General features: G+C 43.7%; 1 protein-coding gene across 7 annotated transcripts in view; it reads right to left on the bottom strand.

The window, feature by feature from the left end:
- The window catches only part of rbms3 (RNA binding motif, single stranded interacting protein), a 166,440-nt gene that overhangs the window by 110,688 nt on the left and 33,293 nt on the right, over nucleotides 1-22,459 (bottom strand). For 3 of the 7 annotated variants that reach the window (XM_088365119.1, XM_088365118.1, XM_088365120.1), the window contains exon 1: nucleotides 18,043-19,188. The exons of 2 other annotated variants lie outside the window; for them this stretch is intronic. In XM_088365119.1, the coding sequence (XP_088221245.1) occupies nucleotides 18,043-18,117 (75 nt within the window). In that variant the 5' untranslated portion in view covers nucleotides 18,118-19,188. Of the gene's footprint in view, nucleotides 1-18,042; nucleotides 19,190-22,459 lie in introns of those variants that run through there. 2 more of the 7 variants (XM_088365116.1, XM_088365117.1) reach the window with 1 other exon arrangement.

Raw genomic sequence — 22,459 nt, 5'->3', positions numbered from 1 at the left:
CCCAATTTTCATTTTTCAGCTATCTTAAGACGTGCGTGTGCTGTGTCAATGAATGAAAAAGTTTCAAACGCATCTTCACCACGCATGGTACGTAATCAACCCGAAAATGATCCCCAATTCCGGCACCGTCATTCAAATTGTCACCTGGTATTGTTATGTTTTTAATCTACATATTTTCTGATTGATCTATCAGCATCGGTGAAAATGAAGCAAACTCATTTGCGACCAGGAGGCCCAGCAGTCATGAGTGAGTGCTCCAGCTGACCAGGTGAGGAGAGTTATGGCTGGAATGTGAAGCCTGTCGGGAAGGGGGCCAAGAGAGACAAGGGACAGATTGATAGAAAGAGCACGTTGGAGCTGTGGCAGAATGCTATTTGTTACTCCGTTTGCCAGACAAACAAATTTATGTCTTCTCTTCCAGAAGGTCAGCCGTGCTCACGTTCATAAATAAGGACGTAATTGGGAAGAGACAAGCAAAGAGTTACTGCCCAACTCTAGGATGCGTGTCATCATGTCCATACAATATATATACGCTTAAATTCGTTCATGGCCTGTGTAAGGAAGGCGCTGACATTCAAGAGGTCACCGAAAAGCACCAGCCCCCCCCAATATATTAGCCCAATGAAAGAGTCACTGCAAGTTGCGCGTAATAGCACCCTGGTGTGAACTCCTCTTATTTTAGCACAATCTTAATCACGGGGCACACAAGACCATTATCATAACCTGCTACATCATTATTCCATTGTGTCGAATAGTGTTCCTACTGTAAATGTGGGTATCATAAAAGCATTTTATTGCTACTATTTTATCTTCACTTGAGGCCAATGGCATGCTGCTAAATGTGTTGCCTTTAATTAGGAGTGCCTGAGTGTGGTATCAAGAGACTGCGAGTGCAAGGATCTCGCCCATGACCTTGGAAAAATGCAAAGTAGCCACTCTTTGTGTTTGGAAATGTTTGGACAACACTGGATGAGATGTAATTGGCCACAACAGGGCTGCATGTATTTTTTCCAAGCGAGTAAGGTAATCTGACTGCTATGGGCTGCGCATTGATTTGTTTTTACAAGTGAGTCAAAGCAGTAAAACAATCATAAAAGTCCCTGATTTGTTCAAGGCTTTTTCAATCACACTACAAGTCTAGCGTGCAGCGTTTGCCTCAGTCGAACCTTCCATAAGGAAATTCATCCTCGGCAAGTCCTCCAACCACCCTCGCTTTACCTTCCCAATCCCTTCAGTCAGCTCTCATCTATCTCTAAATCCACTCCAATCCTCATCTGCCTGCTCGTCCTCTATTTCTCCTTTCTGTCTCCCTCCACCCCCTTTCTACAAGCCATCGGGGAGTTTTTGCATAGTGTTGAGCAGAGTTTAGTAGGGCAAGGAAGACGGCGTGCCAGATTCTGCATGGCGTGTTAAGCAACTACCCCCCTTGAAGCAACAGCAGCATTACTCAACAGAAAATTCTTGCAGCCTCCCAAATCTGCTGTCAGCAGCAAAAAGAAAGCACTGCTATGCAGACGATCGCCGCTGACGGAATAAAGACAACAATTAACATCACCCTATTGATCACTTCATTCATCGATCGATTTAAAATGTTCATTTCATTCAAATGCAAACAAAAACACTCAACCACTAGGGCTCGCAGTCTTAAAAATGCCTTGCATTTTTGCCTCCTCAACGGCATCAGGGTTACTTTCAAATACTTTTGCGTCCAATAAAGTCGCCAAGTTTGCATACCACTTTCAAGAGAACATGGGTCCACTTCATACTTCATTTTCCAGTATTAGTCTGGCATATTGGCATCCACGTTGCGTTAGTGGCCCTTCAGAGGCGCCCGCCCGCGTGAGTGATTTAAAAGAAGCCAGTCGGCCACTCGTTGGCAGACCGTCTCCAGTTGTCAATCCCGTGACTTACGGGAAAGCAAAGGGGAATGATCTGTGCTTCCAAGGAGCCTTCAATCACCCAAAAAGTCTCACAATTGTGTAATACATAAAATGAGCACTGGAAGGTGAAAGAACGTTGGAAAAAAAGGTCAAAGTATGAAGGCGGTGAAAGACGAATAGAAATGTTGACATCTGCCAAAGGATAGAAGCTGGTGTCGAGGAGTTGAGACCTTGGTAACCTGATTTATTCATGAGATAAGTCACCGTGATTACAGAGCAGGTGAGTGTAATGGTGTAATGTTTCCTTCTTGCCTGGCTGACTCCAGCCTGATGTGTTCTTGTCTGGAGGAGTTCACGCCATGCAACACTTTGATCAAGTAAGGCACCAGGCGCATTTGAGAAACACGGGGCAGTTTAGAAATAGCTCACTTGCAGATACTATCTTGCCGTCAAACCAAATGTTGGGAAAGTTATTTCCAGAACGGAATTCGTGACATAGAATTTTACTGTGACAGAAAATATTTGCCCCATATTTTGTACCAACACGGCACCAAATACCAAGTCTAAGACAACGCGAGCATAAATGTAAATATTAACGCCTTCTATTACTGCATAGAGAAAAAAAGTACCGTCACGTTCATTTCCCCAGCAAAAAATAAATAAAAAATAAATAGATCATTGCTTTCGCACATTGCAGCGCACAATCAAATGTGACCATATCTGTTCATTAATTCCAGCAGGAGGATAATTGAGCATCACAGCGATAGCTCAATGGCCGCACCATTTCAACTCAATTGTTTCATATCAATATTCATGTTGCAAGATACTTTGCAAATTGGAAATTTTTGCCATTATGCTTGCGCTACAATAAAGCCAGCGTCTGTTCAAAGCTACCTTCCGGAGACGCACGCGCTGACCTTTCAAATACGGCGAATAGATAAGCTGGTGAAAATCGAGAGCGGCAAAATGAACTAAGCCCTTTTTCACAAGGCTATCCGGACTCTCAGTATTTTTATATCTTTTCAAGATGTGACCCTTGAGTCTGATATGCACTGCGCAATTGAAGAATAGTGACTGGAACATCGAATTTATACTCTGGACTCCTCACTCAGATCATAAATCTGACAATAAAATGGGACTTGGTTTCGGTTTGAAATCTTTTCATGATGAAAATGTTTTTATTCATAACTCAAAATACTCTCACGGATAGCCCTCGAGGTAAAGTACAATTTACTTAAAATATTCTTTTCAGAGCGGTCTAAGAGTAGCCAAGGCACAAGTAACAAGATGAAGACATTAAAGATGAAAATCAGCCATGGCCTGCTCCCTCAAAGATTTATTTAGCATTCAACCGAGACTTTTCATGGGATGACTGTTATTGTGCTTCCATTCTCTGGCTGAATATGTCGGGCCGGGCTTTGGGAGACGCATCCCCGTTCCATTGTATGGCCGCACACATTTCCACATGAACAAGAAGCTTCTCAGCCTAGTCGCCCACCAGTCCGCTAGCAGACCGCCTCTTGAATAGCCAAGACAGGAGAGTCATTGTGGGGCTGAATATGAACCAGTCTACTCACATCCACCGAGGCACCATTATCATTACAATGAACCTCAAGCGGTTTCTTTTTTTTTTTTTGTGCGCCTATTTTAGACATCCCCAAGTTGACAGCGAGGTGAAGCTATGCACAGGAAGCAGTCGTCGGGGCCAGTGTGGCATTCCTTCACCGCTAGATGCTGGAAATGCATAATTCATTTGTTACAGGATACTTCACATCCCAAAGGCGCGGCAACCTTGCTTGCTACAATTTCATCAGACACCAAATCCGCTCAAGCATATTTTAAGACTGCTCTACTTCTAATGAGTGACAATAAAGTGATTTGATAGGACTCGACACGTTTTGACTTGCGTTGCACTCACATTGACTCCGACTTGGCCTTTACACTCGGAATAACATTTTGTTGACTCAATTCAGTCCAACTGTGCTTTTATTCCAGACGATGGCATCTTTCAAAAGAAATTTGAAATATTTCTTTAGATCAACAAAATAGCTATAGTATTTTAGTGTCTTAAGCTTTACTCTTGATCTCGTCTGGAGAATCGGACTCGACTCACATACTTGACTAGAGGCGGTCTGCTCGTGTTTTGGTTCAGAGACAGGTTTGACAGAGCAATTACAGCTAGGTTGCTCAAAGAGGGATGGATCCTCCCACAAAGCATCATAGGTAGTGTCAATCACTGTTTGACAGGCACATAGTTTACAGACTTCCTGTCATTCTTCATGAGTTACGCTCCGTAGGCGTTGTAGATTTACAATGTTTATGATCAGGCTGATGGTCCCATGGAACATTAACTCGGTGTTCTCCAAAACAGCGGAAACATGAGCAGGCCTTGGCCAACAACGCTATCATGTTTCAAGGAACCGAGTTGGCTCCGGCTCAGAAAAGAGAGTTAACAAGCAGTAGACAACCCCCCCCCCCCCGCCGTGGTATACGGCTGTGAAGACCTTCTATATAGACATGAGCTCAAGGATCACAGCACCTCATTGCCTTAGCTACGACCGGGCAATAAATTCTCCTCCAGAAATGAATTGGTTGACCTTGAGGTGAGTCAGTGTTGCAAGTTGCAATCTAATACTATACATTATCCTAAATGCCTGATGGGGTTTGTTTTTTCCGCCGCATGTTGTTGTTGAATAAATGTTGCATTTAGTTGCTAGCATGAGAATAATTTAGACACCGACGCTCGTTTGAGAGCAGAACCGGCGTTATCACAGGCACTGTATGATTTAAACAAATAAAACCTTCCTCTCTGGCACCTCCGTCACTGCTTCCAGTTGATGGCTGACACTTAATAATTTATGGGCAGTAAGAATCGCTGTGGCCTAATTGGTGGCCAAGCTCACACTGTCAACACTGCAGGGACCAAATTGAAAAAGCACAACAATGTTTTAGTGATTCCTCTTGTCCTCAATGTCTGTTAGCTTTCCAGTTAAGCCTGATAGAAATAAATGGATTCTTCCAAAAAAACCATACCACATGTAAAGCTTTTCTTAGTGTACAGTAGTAGTGTGGTGTGTTCTATTCTCAACACAGATTTTCCAAACAAGTCCTCAAAGGGAGAAATCTCGCACAATCCCGTGATCTCTCAGCTCCTCCTAGATATGGAGCATTGTAAAATGTCAGTATTGTTAACAAAAGACTTACTGTGGAAAGGATTTTTTGCAGTCTGGGGAACCCACTTTTAAAACAAAACAACAAGATCGGTCGGGTAAGGTATTTTGTTTTATTTACCGCCGCTTCCTCGCTTGTCAGTCTTCGATTGGCAACAATCACCGACTCGGGAGACGTCGGCTCGCTTATTTCGTCTACGAGATCCTTCTACTTTCTTTGCATTGTTAAAATGTAATCCACAGAATTGACCAGATGCATAAGTAGACATTAAGGTGCCATAATGTGTCTGTCTATTCTCCCGTTAGTGCCCGTTGAGGAAAATTCTACTTTGTGGAAATAAAACGAGGCAGATGGTATAGTAATGCGATATTCCAGGTGTTCCATTCAACAAGTTAACCTAATGCCCATATGATTAGTTCACTAAGCTCAGTTGAATTCCCACTATCCATGCAAAGTAAAAATATCAAGGCTATAGAATTACAAAGCATGTAATCCATACTACACAAGCCGGTTTTCCATATGTGCCATTTCCTTGGTAATGTATCAATGCACTGAAAAGACAAATTAAAAAGAGAGGAAGAGTCCAGAAAGAGTCATTTCATTCATTTCATTTCCCCCAGTCGAGTCGTCGCACGCAATAAAATGACCGTTCAGTTCTCGTTAGAATTAAAGGCTGTTTACACAAAACGGTGCCATTTTGTTACACAAATGGGAAGCGGGCTATACATGTGTTCAAGTGGAAGTTTTATTTTTTTTAAAACTCCCGTGTCGGGATCCCCATGGAAACAGAAAATGCATCACACACGGACGGCTCTTGTGCGTGTGTGCGTGTGTGGGCTACTCAACAGGGGCAAGCTTGATAAGGCTTCTTACTTCAACTCTAAACACAGATATATGCCGCTTAGTCTTAGAAGGCACGTTTTGAATCCAATCCAAGATTGTAAAATGCAAATGAATTCATACTTCTCCAGGCATTTCGGCTGTTCCATGTGGCTGGAGATGGAGCCGTTTCGAGGGCGATTTTTTCTCGAAAAGCTCGGTTGACCTACGAATGAAACGACCTCAGCGGTGTTGAACTTTACAGATCCCAACCTTACGCTAACCGACGGTGGGTCAACCGGGAAAGTGCGGCACATTTAAATTTCCACCAAAGTCATTTATCTCATTGTGAGCTGGGGTTGCTGTGTCACTGCCAGTGTGCTCGAGACAATTAGCAGCACAGTGGAAGGCAAAATGCCCAACAAGGAAACAAATAGCAGTGGAGAGGCCCTCTTTTCAATGACTCATTAAACACGCTGGCTATCAGGCCCCATGGGGTTTTAATGGTCCTTAAAATGCCTTAAAAGTCCCACTTCCCTGTGCCAATCACTTACTCACTTCCCGGATTCAAAATGTCAAGAAAATAAGATGGGAAGTGCTACCTGCCCTTTCAAAGCATTTTTTGATGAGCAATCCATCAATCTCTTTTTTTCTACTCTTTGTCCTCATAAGTTTTGTGGAATATTCACTTTATTCTGTTGACATATTTTTACATAACACGACATAACTCTAAAATTGAATTAGTCTCACATTCATCTTAAGTCATTCGACCAGAAAACCTTGTGCACTGCACAATCTGTCTTGCGTCTCGCAAGGAATGCAAAGTTGAAAAAATAGTTCCACAACAAAATGATTCTGGCATTCAAATTGCTCTCATTTAAACATGGAGCAGATGAGCTGGTTCAAACAATCTTCCAACCACTGTGGACTGGGAGCCCCTCCCAGCACTGAAGAAAACATGTCAGCCTTTAGGAGACGACTTGACGGGCACGTCGCAAAAGGCGCCGGGGCAAAGTTATCAAACGGGACGGCTAAAACATGCAGCGTGTCCCCGGCGAGGAGATTGGATTCCTCACTGCGAGCTCAGGGCAGCGCCACGGAGGTCACCTGACAATCTGCACGGGTCAGAGCCAAGGCAGCGCAACAAGCTGCTTTAAAGCTCTGTCCATGAACTCCATCCTTTTCACCCACAACACAAATCTTAGCTGCTAAAGAGAATTTAACCCAAAGGATTTGCAAATAAAAATGCCTTTTGACTTGTGCAAAACATTTGGTGCAGAAGTCTACTGTAAATAAAAAAAATATATTTTACTTACATGGAAGTCAGGACACTGCACCACGACAGAACCAAGCAACCGTTTTTCCTCTCCAACATTTGGAGGTTGACCAACACCCGGTTTAAAACTCGACAAAGAATGACAGCTGCTGTGTAGGGTTTCATTTCAAAAATATTATTGTAATGATATAATGAGTCAAATTACTCATCAAAAAACAAACCACCACACAATGAGACCTCACAGGCGTAAAAAAAGAGCTTTGTGACTCTATTGTGGTTTCTTTCTCACTTGTGTCAATTGCCAAAGACATCAACCAACCTCGCCAGTGGAATAATGCATGTTCCTTTTTACATAATATGGGGGAGAACACGAGATGCGTGGGAGCGCTTATGATGAAAAGGGGGTGGACCACTTGGGAATACGTAGGGATACGCGCGTTTGCATGTACGTACACGCATGTATCTCCGAGACGTGGGTGTCCGTGTTGCTACGAGGGAACTTGAACACAGATCTAACACACATATGTTTGGATTGCTTTTGAAAACAATGCTGCGGAGTGACTTTTGTTTTGCTTGGGAGCACAAAGGCTGACGCAGAATGCAAAAGATACATGTTGTGATTTCAAGTTGAGTGGAGGATCGTGCAGTGAGCAGAGGATGGGTTTTTTTTTGGGTCTTATGTAGATACAATCTTTTAGTGTGACAACAGTGGGTGGTGGAAGGAGGCAGGCAGGCAGGCAGGCAAGATCAGTCCGTCAGGGTGACCTCATGTGTTTGGCACAGGGAATGCCTATCAGGTTTCCCTGTGTGCAGATTCCAGCGCGTTGGCCGCACATCAGCCTGGGACTAAACTCTTCAAGGCATGTGTTGTTTTATTTGTGTCTTGCTAGAGAAAGTGATGCGGGCATGCACTTATACAGTAGGGTGAATGCTATAGAGAAGTGATTTCAATGTTTCACTTCCAGCGGGGCTTTACAGAGAAGGGAAGTGTCAGTCCCTTCGAGTGAAGTGGACAGGAGTCCCGCCCTTCCTCGCTTCCAGCCCCCCGCCGCTTTCCTCAACAACTCGATCATGTTTCCTCTCAGGCTGTTATGTTAGCCCAGGATAATGCATGCTCAACTTATGGACACGAATGAACTTTCTCTAACTGGGCTCTGAGAGTAAGCAGTAGGTCCAACTCAATTTCTCTTTTGTCTTTTGTGACTTCACTTTTATTTCTCAGTTTCTTTTTCTATTCATTTTAAAATATGCTATATATATATATATATAATATTTAATTGTATCTATCTATTTGCTGGGTAATAAAATGTTTCCATGCAATCCCAACTGCCCCACTGCTCACCTCGACTCCAGTGTATAAATGATAATATAAAAATGCTAGCATTATGACTTTGTCAAAACTAAGTGGCAGCTGAAATCCCACGGTGCGGTCGTTCCCCTACAGCCGCGTGATTGACTCTCAAACGGAGCCCTCGCTTGGCACACGCAACTGGCAACTATCACTATGGTAACAATACAGCACACATTGACAGGCATCCTCCTAATAAAGCCTCCGAGGATTCCCATTTTACAAATGACTCTAGCGACCGCTGTCCTGTCACACAAGCAATACCGTGCAGGCAAAATCCGACAAAAGTTAGCAATGCAAATACACGTCAGAAGCTGACTGTGTCTCCGACTGGCTTTTTTCATTGCAACCTGTAACTGAATAGATCAACAGATCTCACACCAGTCTGTAGCAGAGTTTCAAGAGCTCTCTCTCTCTCTCTCTCTCTCTCTTTGGGGAACAAGCGTCAACAGACATCTTAACGATAACACCAGATTTGTGGCAGCCAACATGGCCTCGACGTTGCCACTGTTTATTCAGTGTTTGCAGGAAGGTAGGCTAATGTCAGCCGGGTGATTAATTGCGGCCGCAAAGTGCTGCGCACACAGAAGCTGCTCCGAATGAGGCCGGCCGGCCGGCCGCCCGGCCAACTGCATCTCCTACAAGGCTTTATTGCTTTATCGGCTGAATCCTAATGCGACCCTCTTTCCCCTACTGCCCCTCAGACAATTCCACCGATGCCGGAAACACAGTGGCCCTGCTTAATTGCTCGAGGTAGTTTAATTTCTGTTTTGGCCAGTTTATAATGTAAAGCCCAGTCAATCTATGGCGGTTAGGTGGATTGATCTCCGATTTGTATCTGAACCAGGAGAACTTGGAACTCGCGCACAGGAAGGAGTCAGGCTAGTTTGGACCTTGCGACCTCTCGACGGTAAGTCAAACATTTTAACCACTCCAGCCTCAAACTGCCCTGTTGCCATGGATGTTTAAAAATCAGTCACACTGGTGTCAAGTGGTAAAAACACTTAACCGTCTCATTTATCTACCCAAGCCTCCATTTACTCTGCTTATCTAGGCTCGGGTCACGCGGGCAGCAGCTTTAGCAGGGAAGCCCAGATTTCACATCTTCTAGTTCTGCTTGGGGGGGGTCGGGGATGCCTATAGCGTCTTCCCCGGTGAGACCTATCAGCATCCTTAGTTACAAAATGTATATTTTTTTTTCTAAAAAAAGTTTCTCAAGTAAAATAAATGTTTAAAAAAAACACCTTAACTTTTATAACAGATGGTGACGCCTGCGCACGGAATGAGGGTTTGCTCACTTCAAATAAACCTCTGATGGGTATTCGCGTTACAATATTCTCTTCTGGCCAAAGCTGCTCTTTCGTTTTCGAATGAGCTGTAAAACATTAAGAAAAACAACAACAAATCAAACTAGACTTTAGAAGCCCCAATTTGAAAAGCAGTTTGTATGACCTCAAGAGCCTTTTCCAAGGATAGAGTGGAAAACATAACATTTGGAGAATAATTTGGGAGCAGCATGTCCGCAGAGGGCTTGTTCTACATCTCGGCGGGCTGATCTAAACTTCCCTATACAGCCCGAATATGTTGAGAATAACGCAACATATGGCAGCTACAAAAGCTTGCAGCTGTTGTTTGGGGGGGCTACGGATAAATAATGAATACAAGGCTTCCACAGGGGTACTCAAGACGGCTAATCAGAGGCACAAAACAGATAGGAAATGAGTGACTAACTGTTTTTCAAAGCCACTGTTTCCCAACATTTTCCAAAAAGGCCCAAGGACAAAACAACACAGGGCGATCAAAACATTCCTATTTATCAACTGCATAAGTAGTTTGACGCTAACATTAGCATTTATTCAAAGCTTGTTTTTCAAATTTGAGCACATTTACATTATGAAAGAAAAAGAAAGCGGTGTTTCTGAGCAATCCTTGCTTAAAATCGCTTTTTCCACACACTTGACCTTCATACTTAGAAATGAGAAATAAGATGTAAAACTCATTTACAGTTCCCCATTCAAAGTCTTTGTGCATTTGTTTGCATTTATATTAACCTGATTTTTGAGTAGGAACAAAATACACAGATCAATTTGGGGTTAAAAATGTTGTTTTATTTATTTTTATGGGTCTGAAACAATTTGGCTTTGAGAAAAGGTTGCTAAAAAAAGCTTGTTTTTTCCATTACAGTTTTACAAAAATTCCATGACCAAAATGCTCATTGATTACATGCCAATTCAATATTCTTCAGTTTTCTGCATGATGCAAGTTGTTGCCAGGATCCTTTGACAAACATAAATTCTTAAAACAATGACAAAAGTTTCCAAAACATCTGCGCTTTCGAATGAGTGAGCTAATTTAATGTGGAGCTGAATCAAAAGAGACACTTGGTTGCAATTATAAATGAACATGGAAAAATCTAACATCAGTTAATTGTTATTTATTAGGTGTCATTTTTTGGAGTAAAATCCAGAGAATCTTTTGAACAGAGCAAAATGTAAACATTTTTGTCCTTGGCAACCACTCTCGCAACGCTTTGCACATTAACAAAAGTTTTGTTAAACTTAGGTTCACGTTTCCTGCCAAAGAAACGACATCCGCAAGCAGCCCACATATAAAGCCAAGATTTTGTTCATTGCGTTGCCAATAGTCTGCTTATGTGCTACTAATTACTTTTGAAGAATTACACCCCCCCACACCCCCCCATCACGCCGTGGGCTTGCTCCTTGATCCATTACGCCTGCTTTGCGGCTCAGCTAAAGTGTCCTTGCCATCTAATTCTCGTCGCCTACCTGCCACACTCAGTGTTTTTCCATACACTGACTAATGTGCATGTGTTAAGGCCTCCAAGGCGACAGGAGAATGGGAAAAAATCTGTCGCCCCCCCAAAAAAAGACAGGGGCAAAATCTAAGGGGGTGGTGTGAGTCAGTTAACTCAAATAAAGCCAGGAGAAAAGCCTGTTTGCTCACGGTAATCCCCCACTTGCTCAACAAGGCTTCACAAGGTTCATCTGCTGCACTAAATTGGTGCACGTATCCTTATTTGTACAGAAGCTCATTGTGACTGGATGAGAGGGCGAGGAGGTATTGGGGGGGGGGGCTCTGACATGACTGGCAGCCATTCAAGCGCTCATGCCTATTTGCTTATCCTCATTCACGGCAGAATTGGCTTTTTCCGGAAGCATTTTTCAAGCTACGCGTGACACGGTGTTTTTATTGCGCTTGCCACAACTAATGCAGCAGTGGAGAGTCAATGTTGCAGGCACTATATGCCATGTGGGAGGCGGTAACCATGGCTGCCTGCCTGCCTGCCTGCAGCACGGCGCTGCAATTTGCATGTCTGCGGCTGCTCTTACCACTTGACTCTCTGAGCTACCAAAGACTTTCTCTTGACTTACCTAATTGACTAAATTCAAGGAATATGGCTTCAAATTTCAAATTCTTCTTTTATAGTTGCATCTCATTTAGTCTTGCGGCCCCAATATTATCATTTCCGTAGCAACTCATCGCTACCTTGTCACTGCCTAAATGTACTATATTATTGTGATGCATTCGTATCTGTTGTGAATGACATTTCCGTGTTCAAGATGATTTTGTTTCCAGATTTCTCGAGCCAGCTGAGAGTGACCCGGCAGAGTCCAAATAAAGAGTGACGTATTTAGCCAAAGGCAAGTCTACAACCGGTGATTAGATGAAACCAGATAAGGATAATTATCTGTGCAGCCAGGCGGTACAATTGCATTTGCATTCACGCTTCTTTTTGTTAACATTCCAAAGTCACAGCATCACCTATTGCAATGATGACATGCTGAAGTATTCTTCTCATTCCGGACGTGGGGAGAAAAAAAACAAAAGGGCTATTCCACTGCAGTCGCAGCCATGCCGGGATCTTCAGGCACGCTGCTTCCGCAAAGTGCACAACGCAGCCACTCGTTAAAAATTCAGGAGCAATTATCCGGGCCGAATCTGAGTCAGCGAGCAGCGCTAAGCTAAGAGGAGCTTCCGACTCGTCCTACCTTGGTGCCTCACAACCTGAGCATTTCCCGAGTGCCGAAAGGTAGGGCAACAGACATGCTGAGAGCTTGCGTTAACAAAGGGAAGCAACAAAAGGCCTGTGCAGTTTGCTTTTTCAAAGCTCCCTCCCATCCAACTCGTTTTTACTCCATTGAGAGAAAACAGATAAATCCTTCTGAATTTCAGCTGTGCAAATAAATCATTTGATATCCATCCTCATTTTTGGAAGGCGCCATTTTCCAGAAGGTACCCGTCTATTCAAAACAAATATTGCTATCAGAAACTAAAGCTAATATTAGTTTGTGCAAAACTGTTTTGAGTTGAATTGAATTCCTCAGCGAGCATCAAATGCACCGATTGGCCGCACACACACGCACGCACACGTCATAAGAGCGACGATTTAAGAAATCCCGCCTTTAGAAAACTCACCACACTCACTTTTGATTGACACATTGACACTAAAGCATGATCATTATTATTGTGGTGTACTCCGCAAAATAAGATCTGTTTGTTGGTTCGGGGGTTAGGCAAACACTACAGGCTATGTTTTCTTAATCATAAGGCTCAATTGTCAGGTATGTTCCGGATGGTGGAGCTCCGGCGAGGGTCCACTTAGCCTAATCCACGGTGACTTCTTTCATACAATTCTCATTAGGTTGAGCTGCTATGGCAAAGGAGTGGAGTCAATTTTGGGTCTATGGATTGTTTTACCCCAGAAAAAAACAATTGCTTGGCTCAGCCCAATTTTCAAGCCAACTTGGGTTATTTCCAACCAGGCTCTACTGTAAGGCTTTGCTGTCCATACAGATGGAGATACAAATGCCCCCATGGCGGCGCACTTTGCTATGTGCTTCAGGGTAGGGATTTTCTGATTTAACCTGCGGGTTATCCAGTTGAACTCTCGCTATTCCAACAAGCTCACCGCACGCACAGTGCGGAATAAAGAAATCTCTTACTGTGTTTCCAAAAGTCCGAGTAAGAAGAGTAAGATACTGTCAACATCCCCACGAGGCAAGACTCCCACATGATTGTGTATTCCGACCATTTATCGGTGCTACTTCCCCCCCCCCCCCCCCCCCCCACAGCAACCTGTAATGAGTGAGCTTCTACTTTGTGTTCACTGTGCCAAGTGCTCAAGGACACCCAAAGTGGAAAGTGGAGCCCGCTTTTAAAAGCTTCATTTAATCACTTTCCAGCCAAAGCGCTTTTTTTCTCTCTCTCGCTCTCTCTCTCTCACTCACACATGCACGCAAGTATTTACACTTTTTAAACTTTATATAGTAACACCGACTATACTGCGTTTTTATGCTCTTAGGATATAAACCTGTTGGCTTCATCACAATTACGCGGATATGAACGAAGGTGGGCTGCGTCGCTGTGGAAGTGCTAAACAAAGCAGCGCAATAATAATAATAATAATCTGTTCAATATTTGAGTTCTCCAATGATTCAGATGTCTAACCTATGCCTGCTCAGTCTGTTTAGATTGATTCTATGCCAGGTGCTTTCCAAACATGCCCTCTCCTGCGCCAGCCCAGCAGTCTGCCAAACTGGCAAATATGCACATCATAGAAAAATCAGGATCGGCCGACATTTGCACCGAGTTGCAGATGTGCTGTCGAAAACAAGAGAGCCTTCAGTCTTAAGCATCGCAAACGTTCAGACTTGGGCTTGATTGATTTCTTTCAATGCTGAATAGCGCAACCTCGTGGGTTTTCCCTAAGAAGTTCCACTAAATGGCTATTTTTCCACAAGTATTGCTGCAGAATTAAAATGAATGTTGTCTTCTGCAGCACAGACCGAAGGCCAAATCCTTTTGAACCTCCAGTCTCCTCCATGATTCTATATAGTAAGTCTCTTTGGTCATTACGCAAACATAAAAGCTCCTTTCCTCCATGACTTTTTCTTCCTCATTTGATAACGACTTTTACGGCAGTCACAAAGCCTTTCAAAAGGGCTCCATTTGCCTGATGTTTGTTCAAGTCCACGGACAAGAAGTCCCTCGATTTAGGTTATGTCGGGGCTTGAGATTGTGTGTCTTTATGAAACGCACAATAGCAAACACTAATCACTTTCAGGACTTGAATTTCTTACGGGCTCACCGGGGTGAGATGCCGCAATCTGATATTTAAAATGCAAATGATTCACCTTTCACAAATGTCACTAAACATCACATTGCCAGGCTCGATAAAGGCTGCAAAAAATAATAATAATAATTAATCACCTCGTCAAAACAAGGGCTTGGACGTAGCGGCCACTGCTCGTTCCGAGTCCGCTTATACTAAAAAAAAAAGTGTGTTTTGCCAGGAAGGGCATCCAGCGGAAAAACTCTGCAAAATCAAGTTTGTGCGAGTGACTTAATGCGGTGACCCCGTTTGGTATGAGCCGGCTATCCAAACAACAACAACAACTCTCATCAAAACAAGAGTCAAGATAATCATAACTTTATATAAAATCCACATGGACGCATCCATACACGCGCGCACTTTCAGCAATCAATAATTCCGCTAAAGAGGAGCACATGCAACGCCCCACTGCACGAATCAATAGAAAGACAAATGTTATTGTTTTATCTCATTCCCTGACTTTCACATTCTAATGTGGGTTAACAAGCACTCGGCGGCCGGCACCAGAGAATCCCATTAAATGAGGATATTGATGCACAGTACATCCACAGCAACCACAAAATGCAAAGGCCATTAAGACAGCGCATTTCACATTTCTTTACCACGTACTCATCTGCTCCGAGCAAATACAGATGTTAATCATCGCTTTTTTTTTTCTTCAAAACTATATTCCACAAAATGGAAGCAAGCCTGTGAAAAGGCTGCACTTTAGAAAGATTTATGCCAAGCATTACCCTTTTTTATTCATTGCGGATGTGTACACCCCCCCACCCACAGAGTATGAGACTATACCTTAGGAATGCAGCACTGAAGGCAAGCAGATTCTAAAGCGAGTTGAACACCCACGAATGACCAAACCAAGGCGTCTAAGGTTGTACAAAGCCTACACTCACTTTTGCGTGACGTCCTAATGATTAGGACTTCAATCTACTTTGCAATACCACAGAGCTAAACAGGACCAAAAGCCTAAATCGGGGTGTGACAAAGAAGAATGGAAAATATGCAAATTCACATTCAAAGCATGACTTAGCCATTTACGTGACATCAAACTTAGCACGCAATGCCTTGTTTTTTTTTTAAATTCTGATGAACTTGTTTTGACACTTTTCTGCGGTGATATCAAACGGACCAACCTTCTATACCACCTAACCAGGGAATTTATTATGGATGTAAATTGAAACGGGTGCTTTCCTCTCCGTAGGTCTCGTTTGCATGGCACACGACCCCGGCGGCTCCGTCAAAGATAAATCAATCGCTGACGGTGGCAAGATCGGATTTCCCCTGACCTTGGGAGTGAACTGCAGCATAGGTAGAGGAGGCAGGGCTTGGAGCCCCTGTTGCAACAGAGTGGATGAGGGAGGAGGAAGAGAGGGAAGGAGGAGATTGAGGGGGCATACCCTGACTGAGAGGCCACCGAGATGAGCAGCTCCGAGATAGGCCAAGTGGGGAGGGAGGGAGGGATGGATGGAGGCAGAGGCGGATGATGGAAGGAGCAGGGGATGGAGAGGGAAGCCATATGGCAGCAGCACAAATGTATTAAACTATAAATCAGAAGGGAGTGCTGGCTGGTGTACTGCCAGGTGGGACTGCAGCCAGGTCCACCCTGTTGGGAGCTCGTTGCGCACCAATCGCATTCTTCTCACAAAGATCTTCCTTCAACACAATTTGAGCCACCTCAACATTTTACAGTACATTTGCATATTTCCTGCAATCAGGCAGCCTAATGTTTCAATAATAATAATCATCAGTAAAGAATGGGGGAACGTACAAAAGTACCAGACAGCTAACGTGCTGCACGTAAAGAGCACTGTCGTCAAAGTATTGGAAGTAATAGGGGCTGTGCCATATCATATACCAGCAGCACTCACACCAACACACACACACACATTCAAGCCATAAATATGCCTCAGAGCACATTGGCAGCAAGTCGGGGTGTTTTTTTTTTCCCCCCAAAAGCGATTGATTTCACTGTCCCTGTCACTGTCGGGTCTCCGGACTCCAGAGCTTGGGTTCAGTTCCCGCTAAGTATGGCTTTTTGTCTTTATGGAGCCTGTAAGTGACTGGCGACGATCCAGGGTATAGTTTGAGATATTGGCGCATCGTGACCGAAAGATGCAGAACAACACATTGGAACCATTGTGCCAACATAATAAGCCATCTTGGTGAATAATTCTCGCCTATATCGTCCATCCAGCCATCTTCCTCCACTTATCTGTGGCAGGGTCACTGGGGAAATAGAGAATCCCAGACTTCCTTCTCCTCTCCAACTCGGTATCCTGAAGTGTTCCCGACCATCCAACCACCTAACCTCATTAGGGTCATTTGGAACTCGAAGAAAGCAGGTGCACGATAACAAAGTGTCCTAGTCCTTTTCTTACGGATATGACAAATGTGTGGTTTGACTGTGTAGGTCATAAGTACCTTGAGATGAACGAACAACAAGAGCACTTTCGCACAAACCTCTGCGATAACACAACTGCTTCGGGCAGGATTGTTCTGCGACAATACTGGCGAGAACACGTGGAGTTAATTAAAGATTCATTTTGCTCATTGCCGATCAAGGGTGCTGACAAATGTCCATCTTCCATTCTGAGTGCCGCTAATATCTAAAGATAGAACACTTAACAAGGCAAAAAAAGAACAAGCGAAGAAAAAAAAAAAATACAAGAATCTAGCTAGCTATATTTATTACAAACGTTCTCGTTTTGGACACATTTAGGTCATTCCACAAAGAATATGGATGTTCAAAGACACGCTTTCATTATGTACTTATCGATTGGTCTAGAATATGTTAACCACAATATTAAAAAGAACATTCTGCCCTACCTAAAATTGAAAATAAGAGCTTACAAACAGCACTATCATACTATCAATAAATCGGTACTCATCTTCGCTAGCTTGGTCCTTTCAATTTAAGGGCATCGATACCAAACAAACTAGACAGATCCTATCGAGAGGCTTGAAAATCAGAATGTACATTTAATTAAAGACGTTAGGAGTAAATCAGCTCGGGTTCCTAAGAGTTTTATTAATCCCGAGCGCTTGATCTATTCCTTTCTGGTGTTATCTGCGAGGCTCATTGGTGTATAGACAGATGAGCAATGCGTGAAGGTTATTGAATTGCTCCCAGTGCAAATTTTGAAGGCTGGCCAAGCAGATGACAGCCATCGGCCTTGATCCCTGACACACGGGCACACACTGATATAGACATCCCGAGTCCGACAAGGTATCCGTCCCATGAAAGCATCACGACCAAGGCCGCCTATCAATCAAGTGCCATCTCCAGTCAAGGATGCGAAGGGGGGATAAATTGGGGGCGGAAGAGGTGAGGGTTTGAGGGTGGGTGGCAGTCAGACGGGGTAGGAGTGTGGGAGTTAGACGAGCATGCTCGAGGAATGCGAGAGGAGTGGCGTACCTTAGTCTGGAGATAATTGGGGTAGTAGTAGGTGTACTGAGGGTACATTGGCTGCTGCTCCAATCGCTTGCCCATGTAGCTGGAATCCTTAGCACTGAGGCAGGGAATGGTGACACAGGGAAAGGGAGCGAGGGAGCGAGGGAAGCAGGCAGGCAGGCAGGCAGGCAGGCAGGCAGGCAGGCAGGCAGGGAGGGAGCCGCTCAGTAGCAAACACTGATAGCTTGGAGGAATCCTTTCTTCCTTGGCCACACTTCTGGATCCAAAGCCGTGTACGTGTGAGATGCCTCTGATGGCAAATGCGGTCCGGAGCTTGTGTCCCTCAGCACGAAAGGAGATATTCCCTCAAGTTCTCGATCCGAGAGTTGCGTCCGCCGTGGGTTTCGGATGGGGATGGAGAGGGAAGAGAAGTTGCCAAAGAGAAGCAAGCGCTCCTGTGACTGTTTGGAGAACGGGAGAGGAACAGGAGGAGGAGGAGGAGGAGGAGAGGAATGGCAGAGGAACACAGGGAGAGGAGATACGGGTTCCCGTCTCTATTGGAGCTGGATTACTTTTGCCTGGGCTTGCTCCCTCTCATCCGATCCCAACGCTCTGCTCTGCTCTGCTCTACTCTGCTCTGCTCTGCTCTCTCACTGTGCCGTACACACACCACACGCTCCCTCTCCTCTCCTCTCCACTCCTCTCCTCTCCTGTCTGTAGTCGGATCCGACGGCGTCGGGAGATATCCTCAGCACCGATTGCCGACAGATGCACTTTGTGCCCACGGCAGACCACACCGAGATGCGAGCGCAAACGCAGACAGTCCTCTCACTTTGCACAAAGGAATTGCTCCAGTTTCCGAAGGATGCAGCGCAAACGACTATTCCATCAATCGGTTAGTCCATCCAGTCCACTGGGTTTCATCTAGAAGTCAAGTGGATAAAAGTGACTGTGCCCCTTGTGGCTAGAAGAGAAAGAGTCCGTTTGCGTTCCTCCCTCTTCCTGCTCTGGTTCCTTATTTCCTGCTTTCTGCTCTCTCACTTTTCTAAGCAGCCTGCTTGGTTCTCTTTGCCTCTGTCACACAGTTGCTCTCTCATTCTCTCGATCAGGCACCCCTCTCTCTCTCTCTCTCTCTCTCGCTTTCTTCCCTCCCTTCTCCTCGACACTGACAGGGCGGTAAAAGGGGGCTCGTCCAAGGCTTGCAAGCACAGTGCCGCCTCTTTTTTCAGCCCAGCTGGTAGGAGGGTCTTAAAGCACCCAAGCAGACGCAGACCATTGGGCTGCAGCGTTTCCACAACCTGGGAATATGCATGGGAGGAGGGCTGCATGGAGATTGAGAGGCAGATGGCAACAGAGCGTGCAGTCGATCCCCCCTACTGGATGCAAGTGAACCTACGGCCTGGAACAAAACCCAGTTCAAATTGTGGCGATTGTGCAAAACCAGTACCGGACCCGTATGTGGCCAGTACCGCTGATCGAAAGAATAACAAGGGGAAAGGACAACCGCAACTGAAAGTAATCATAAATAAATAGAAAATAAAAATAGAGAATCAAATAAATATGAATAGAAAATAAAAATAGACGTATATGAAATCAAATAAAAGAAGAATTCAACTATATTTGATTTGTACGGGAGAGATGAGGCAGATATTGATTCCAGTTAACCAGATTAACAACGTCTGGATCAACTAGACACATAAAACTCAGCATCTGGAGAAAAGCGGAAAGAGCAGAACAAAGGGAAAAAAAGACAAAAGCCACATGACAAAGAAACAAGAATATTAGATCTATTTGGGGACGCAACTTGAAAAGCCACATCACAAACGCATCATTTTCATTGTGTGTGTGTGAGACTGACACTTTTATCACCAAATTCTGTTTTTCTCTAGTTAGTTCATTTTACAAGTCAAATAACTCAAGAAATAAAAATGATAAGGACGAGGATTGAGATGCCTCGTTAAGTTTAAAATCAGATAACATCAAGCGGCCGTGCACATGATCACGCAAAGGCATTTTCCCTGCAACAAAAAACACAAATATATCAAACAGATGAATATACTGTAGTTTGTATTGCTAATTGCAACGTCTCAACTTCAGTTTTGTGTAATGCAGGATCAATAGCTGATTAAAATGAAGTATTTGAAATAAAATACAGCCATTTTCTTTTTTTTTTATTTTAAATGATGAAGAAGTCCCGACAGCATTTTCTGATTTCTCATTCATATCGAGCAATAAAGAATGAAAATTCAGGGGAGTCTCATTATACAGACACAGGGCAGTTCAATCATGAATATTAATATGATGGAAGATTAACAATTAAAGTCAGGGAATTGGGATTTGACTCTTGAAATGGAAGAACTTGACCTGCGGCTTTGAAAAACAAAAATAGATGTCACCTGGAGGACTGATTGCCTTGATTGAAATTCTTATCCAGAAGTAAAAGCTACGTTTTAGCAAGAGGGTTTTTTTTGTTTTGTTTTTTAATTAAACAACTTGAGAGTAGTAATACGCACCAATAGACGTATTACTCATTTTGTTCCACGAAACCAGAACTTGAGTATTTTCGGGGTAGTGCTCGTCGCTGCACTTTAGTCAAAAATCGGTCAGCAGCGTGACGGTGTCGTGATGACATCGAGTCACCATGAAATATTTGCTAGAGGACAAAGTATGAGTTCAAAAACGTCAGAATCAATGGAAAGATAACAATAATGACACTAACAAGTACTAATAGTCAACAGCATTTCACCAAGTGAGGACAAAGAGTACAGAGAACAGAGATAAAAAAAAACAAAAAACGAGGTACTGCTTTTGAAGTGCGCTCCAAATGAACTTTAAAATACTTGTTTTGACATTCCTGTGAGCAAATTGCTCCAGATGTCTTAACTTTGAAGGCTGGGCAGGCGTAATTTGGCTCCTTCCACACATGTTCAGCAGGATCATAGAAGGTCACCTCACAATTCGACAGTCCAAAGCTTTAGTCCAAGTCATTCTTGGGTTTAGCTGTGACTTCTGTGTCGGTTGACATGACCTTTCTGTTTGACACTGGACAGCACATGTCGCCCCAAAAGGCCTTGCTAGTCTTAAGTTTTCATGGTACAGAAAGCAGGCCTGGAAGCGAGCACAGTCTCGTCTATATTTCATAGCAGGTCGCTTTCTTTGTTTCATTTTTAGAAACGTGCAGCTGTTGTTATAAAAAAAATAAAAAATACAGTCCATCCAAAGGGCATCCTCGAAGGAGCTTTTAGTAAATTCTCATCTCCTCCGTTTGTTATTTTAGTGACCGCTGTCCATTTTTCTTTTTGCAAAACATACATTAAGACGCCACCATTTAATACATCAGAGAGGGATTGCTGCACCTAGTTGTTAGCGGCCGAGTTCAAATGGGCTCAGCACTTAAATGTTTGTCTTTGTGTGAACGCTAATAAATCCTGACAGTAAATTGGGACACGTTTATCGTTCAAATAGACGACGCAGCCGGCCACTAATAGAGACGCTGTCAACTGATTTGAAAATGGTCCTCACTTTAAGTGAAAATCGGTGTACTGTAATTGAGAAAACAAAATACCGCTCACCTCTATTTTGAACTAGAATCCATCCATCCATCCATCTATCCATCCATCCATCCATCCATCCATCCATCCAACTCAGTGGGGACGGGACAAGCTTCAGTCCCTTGCAAGTGGATGGATGGGTGTAATTTGAGCACTTTCATTAAAATGTAAAATGAGTAACTCTAGTTTATAGTTCATAGCCCCCATTTGTCTTCAGAGGGCTGGTTCATTCCCCATTCCCATATTGCAATTACTAATTTGATGATGTAATTAACATTGTCTGAAACCAGGACAATTAGCAATTTACAGCATATTCATTCAAACAATTTAGAATAAAGAACAGACTTTTTTTTTTACAGTGGGAGTACCCAATCATATACATACACATAAACATGGTCTAGCTGCCAATTACCATCATCCATCCCAGCTTTCATCTCCACATCTTGCTAATACACAAACTCGGAATTGTGAGTTGTTAATTAACCATGTTGGAACAATGGAAGCAAAACTGTGCACTACTTGGCTGCAAACAACACGGGCTCTGTTGATTCAGACTCATCAAAGATTAGCAGTACAAAATGAATGGCTTGATAGTTTGTGGTGTGTGTGTGTGGGGGGGGGGGGGGGGGGGGACTAAACAACATTCTGCTCAGTAAAACATTGAAACCGGATCATTCCATGAACTTATCTTTGCCTTCTGTGACATAGTTGATGAGCACCTTGCTCCCCTTGGCTGTTGAGCCACAAATCCACAATACGTTTAAAAAAAAAAACCTGATTGTGGCCCACCAGCCCTGCAAAGAGACATTTGATAAACACCAGGCGGATTTCCAGTGAGTCATTATGGACTATCACAACACAGAGGAGAGCCATGCAGGGCCTAATGGGGG

The sequence above is a fragment of the Syngnathus floridae genome, chromosome 21, assembly GCF_059516105.1.
Source record: "Syngnathus floridae isolate MCC-2025c chromosome 21, RoL_Sflo_1.0, whole genome shotgun sequence".
Classification (NCBI taxonomy): domain Eukaryota; kingdom Metazoa; phylum Chordata; class Actinopteri; order Syngnathiformes; family Syngnathidae; genus Syngnathus; species Syngnathus floridae.
The sequence above is the reverse complement of the archived record's forward strand: the minus strand, read 5'-3'. Positions and strand labels throughout refer to the sequence as shown.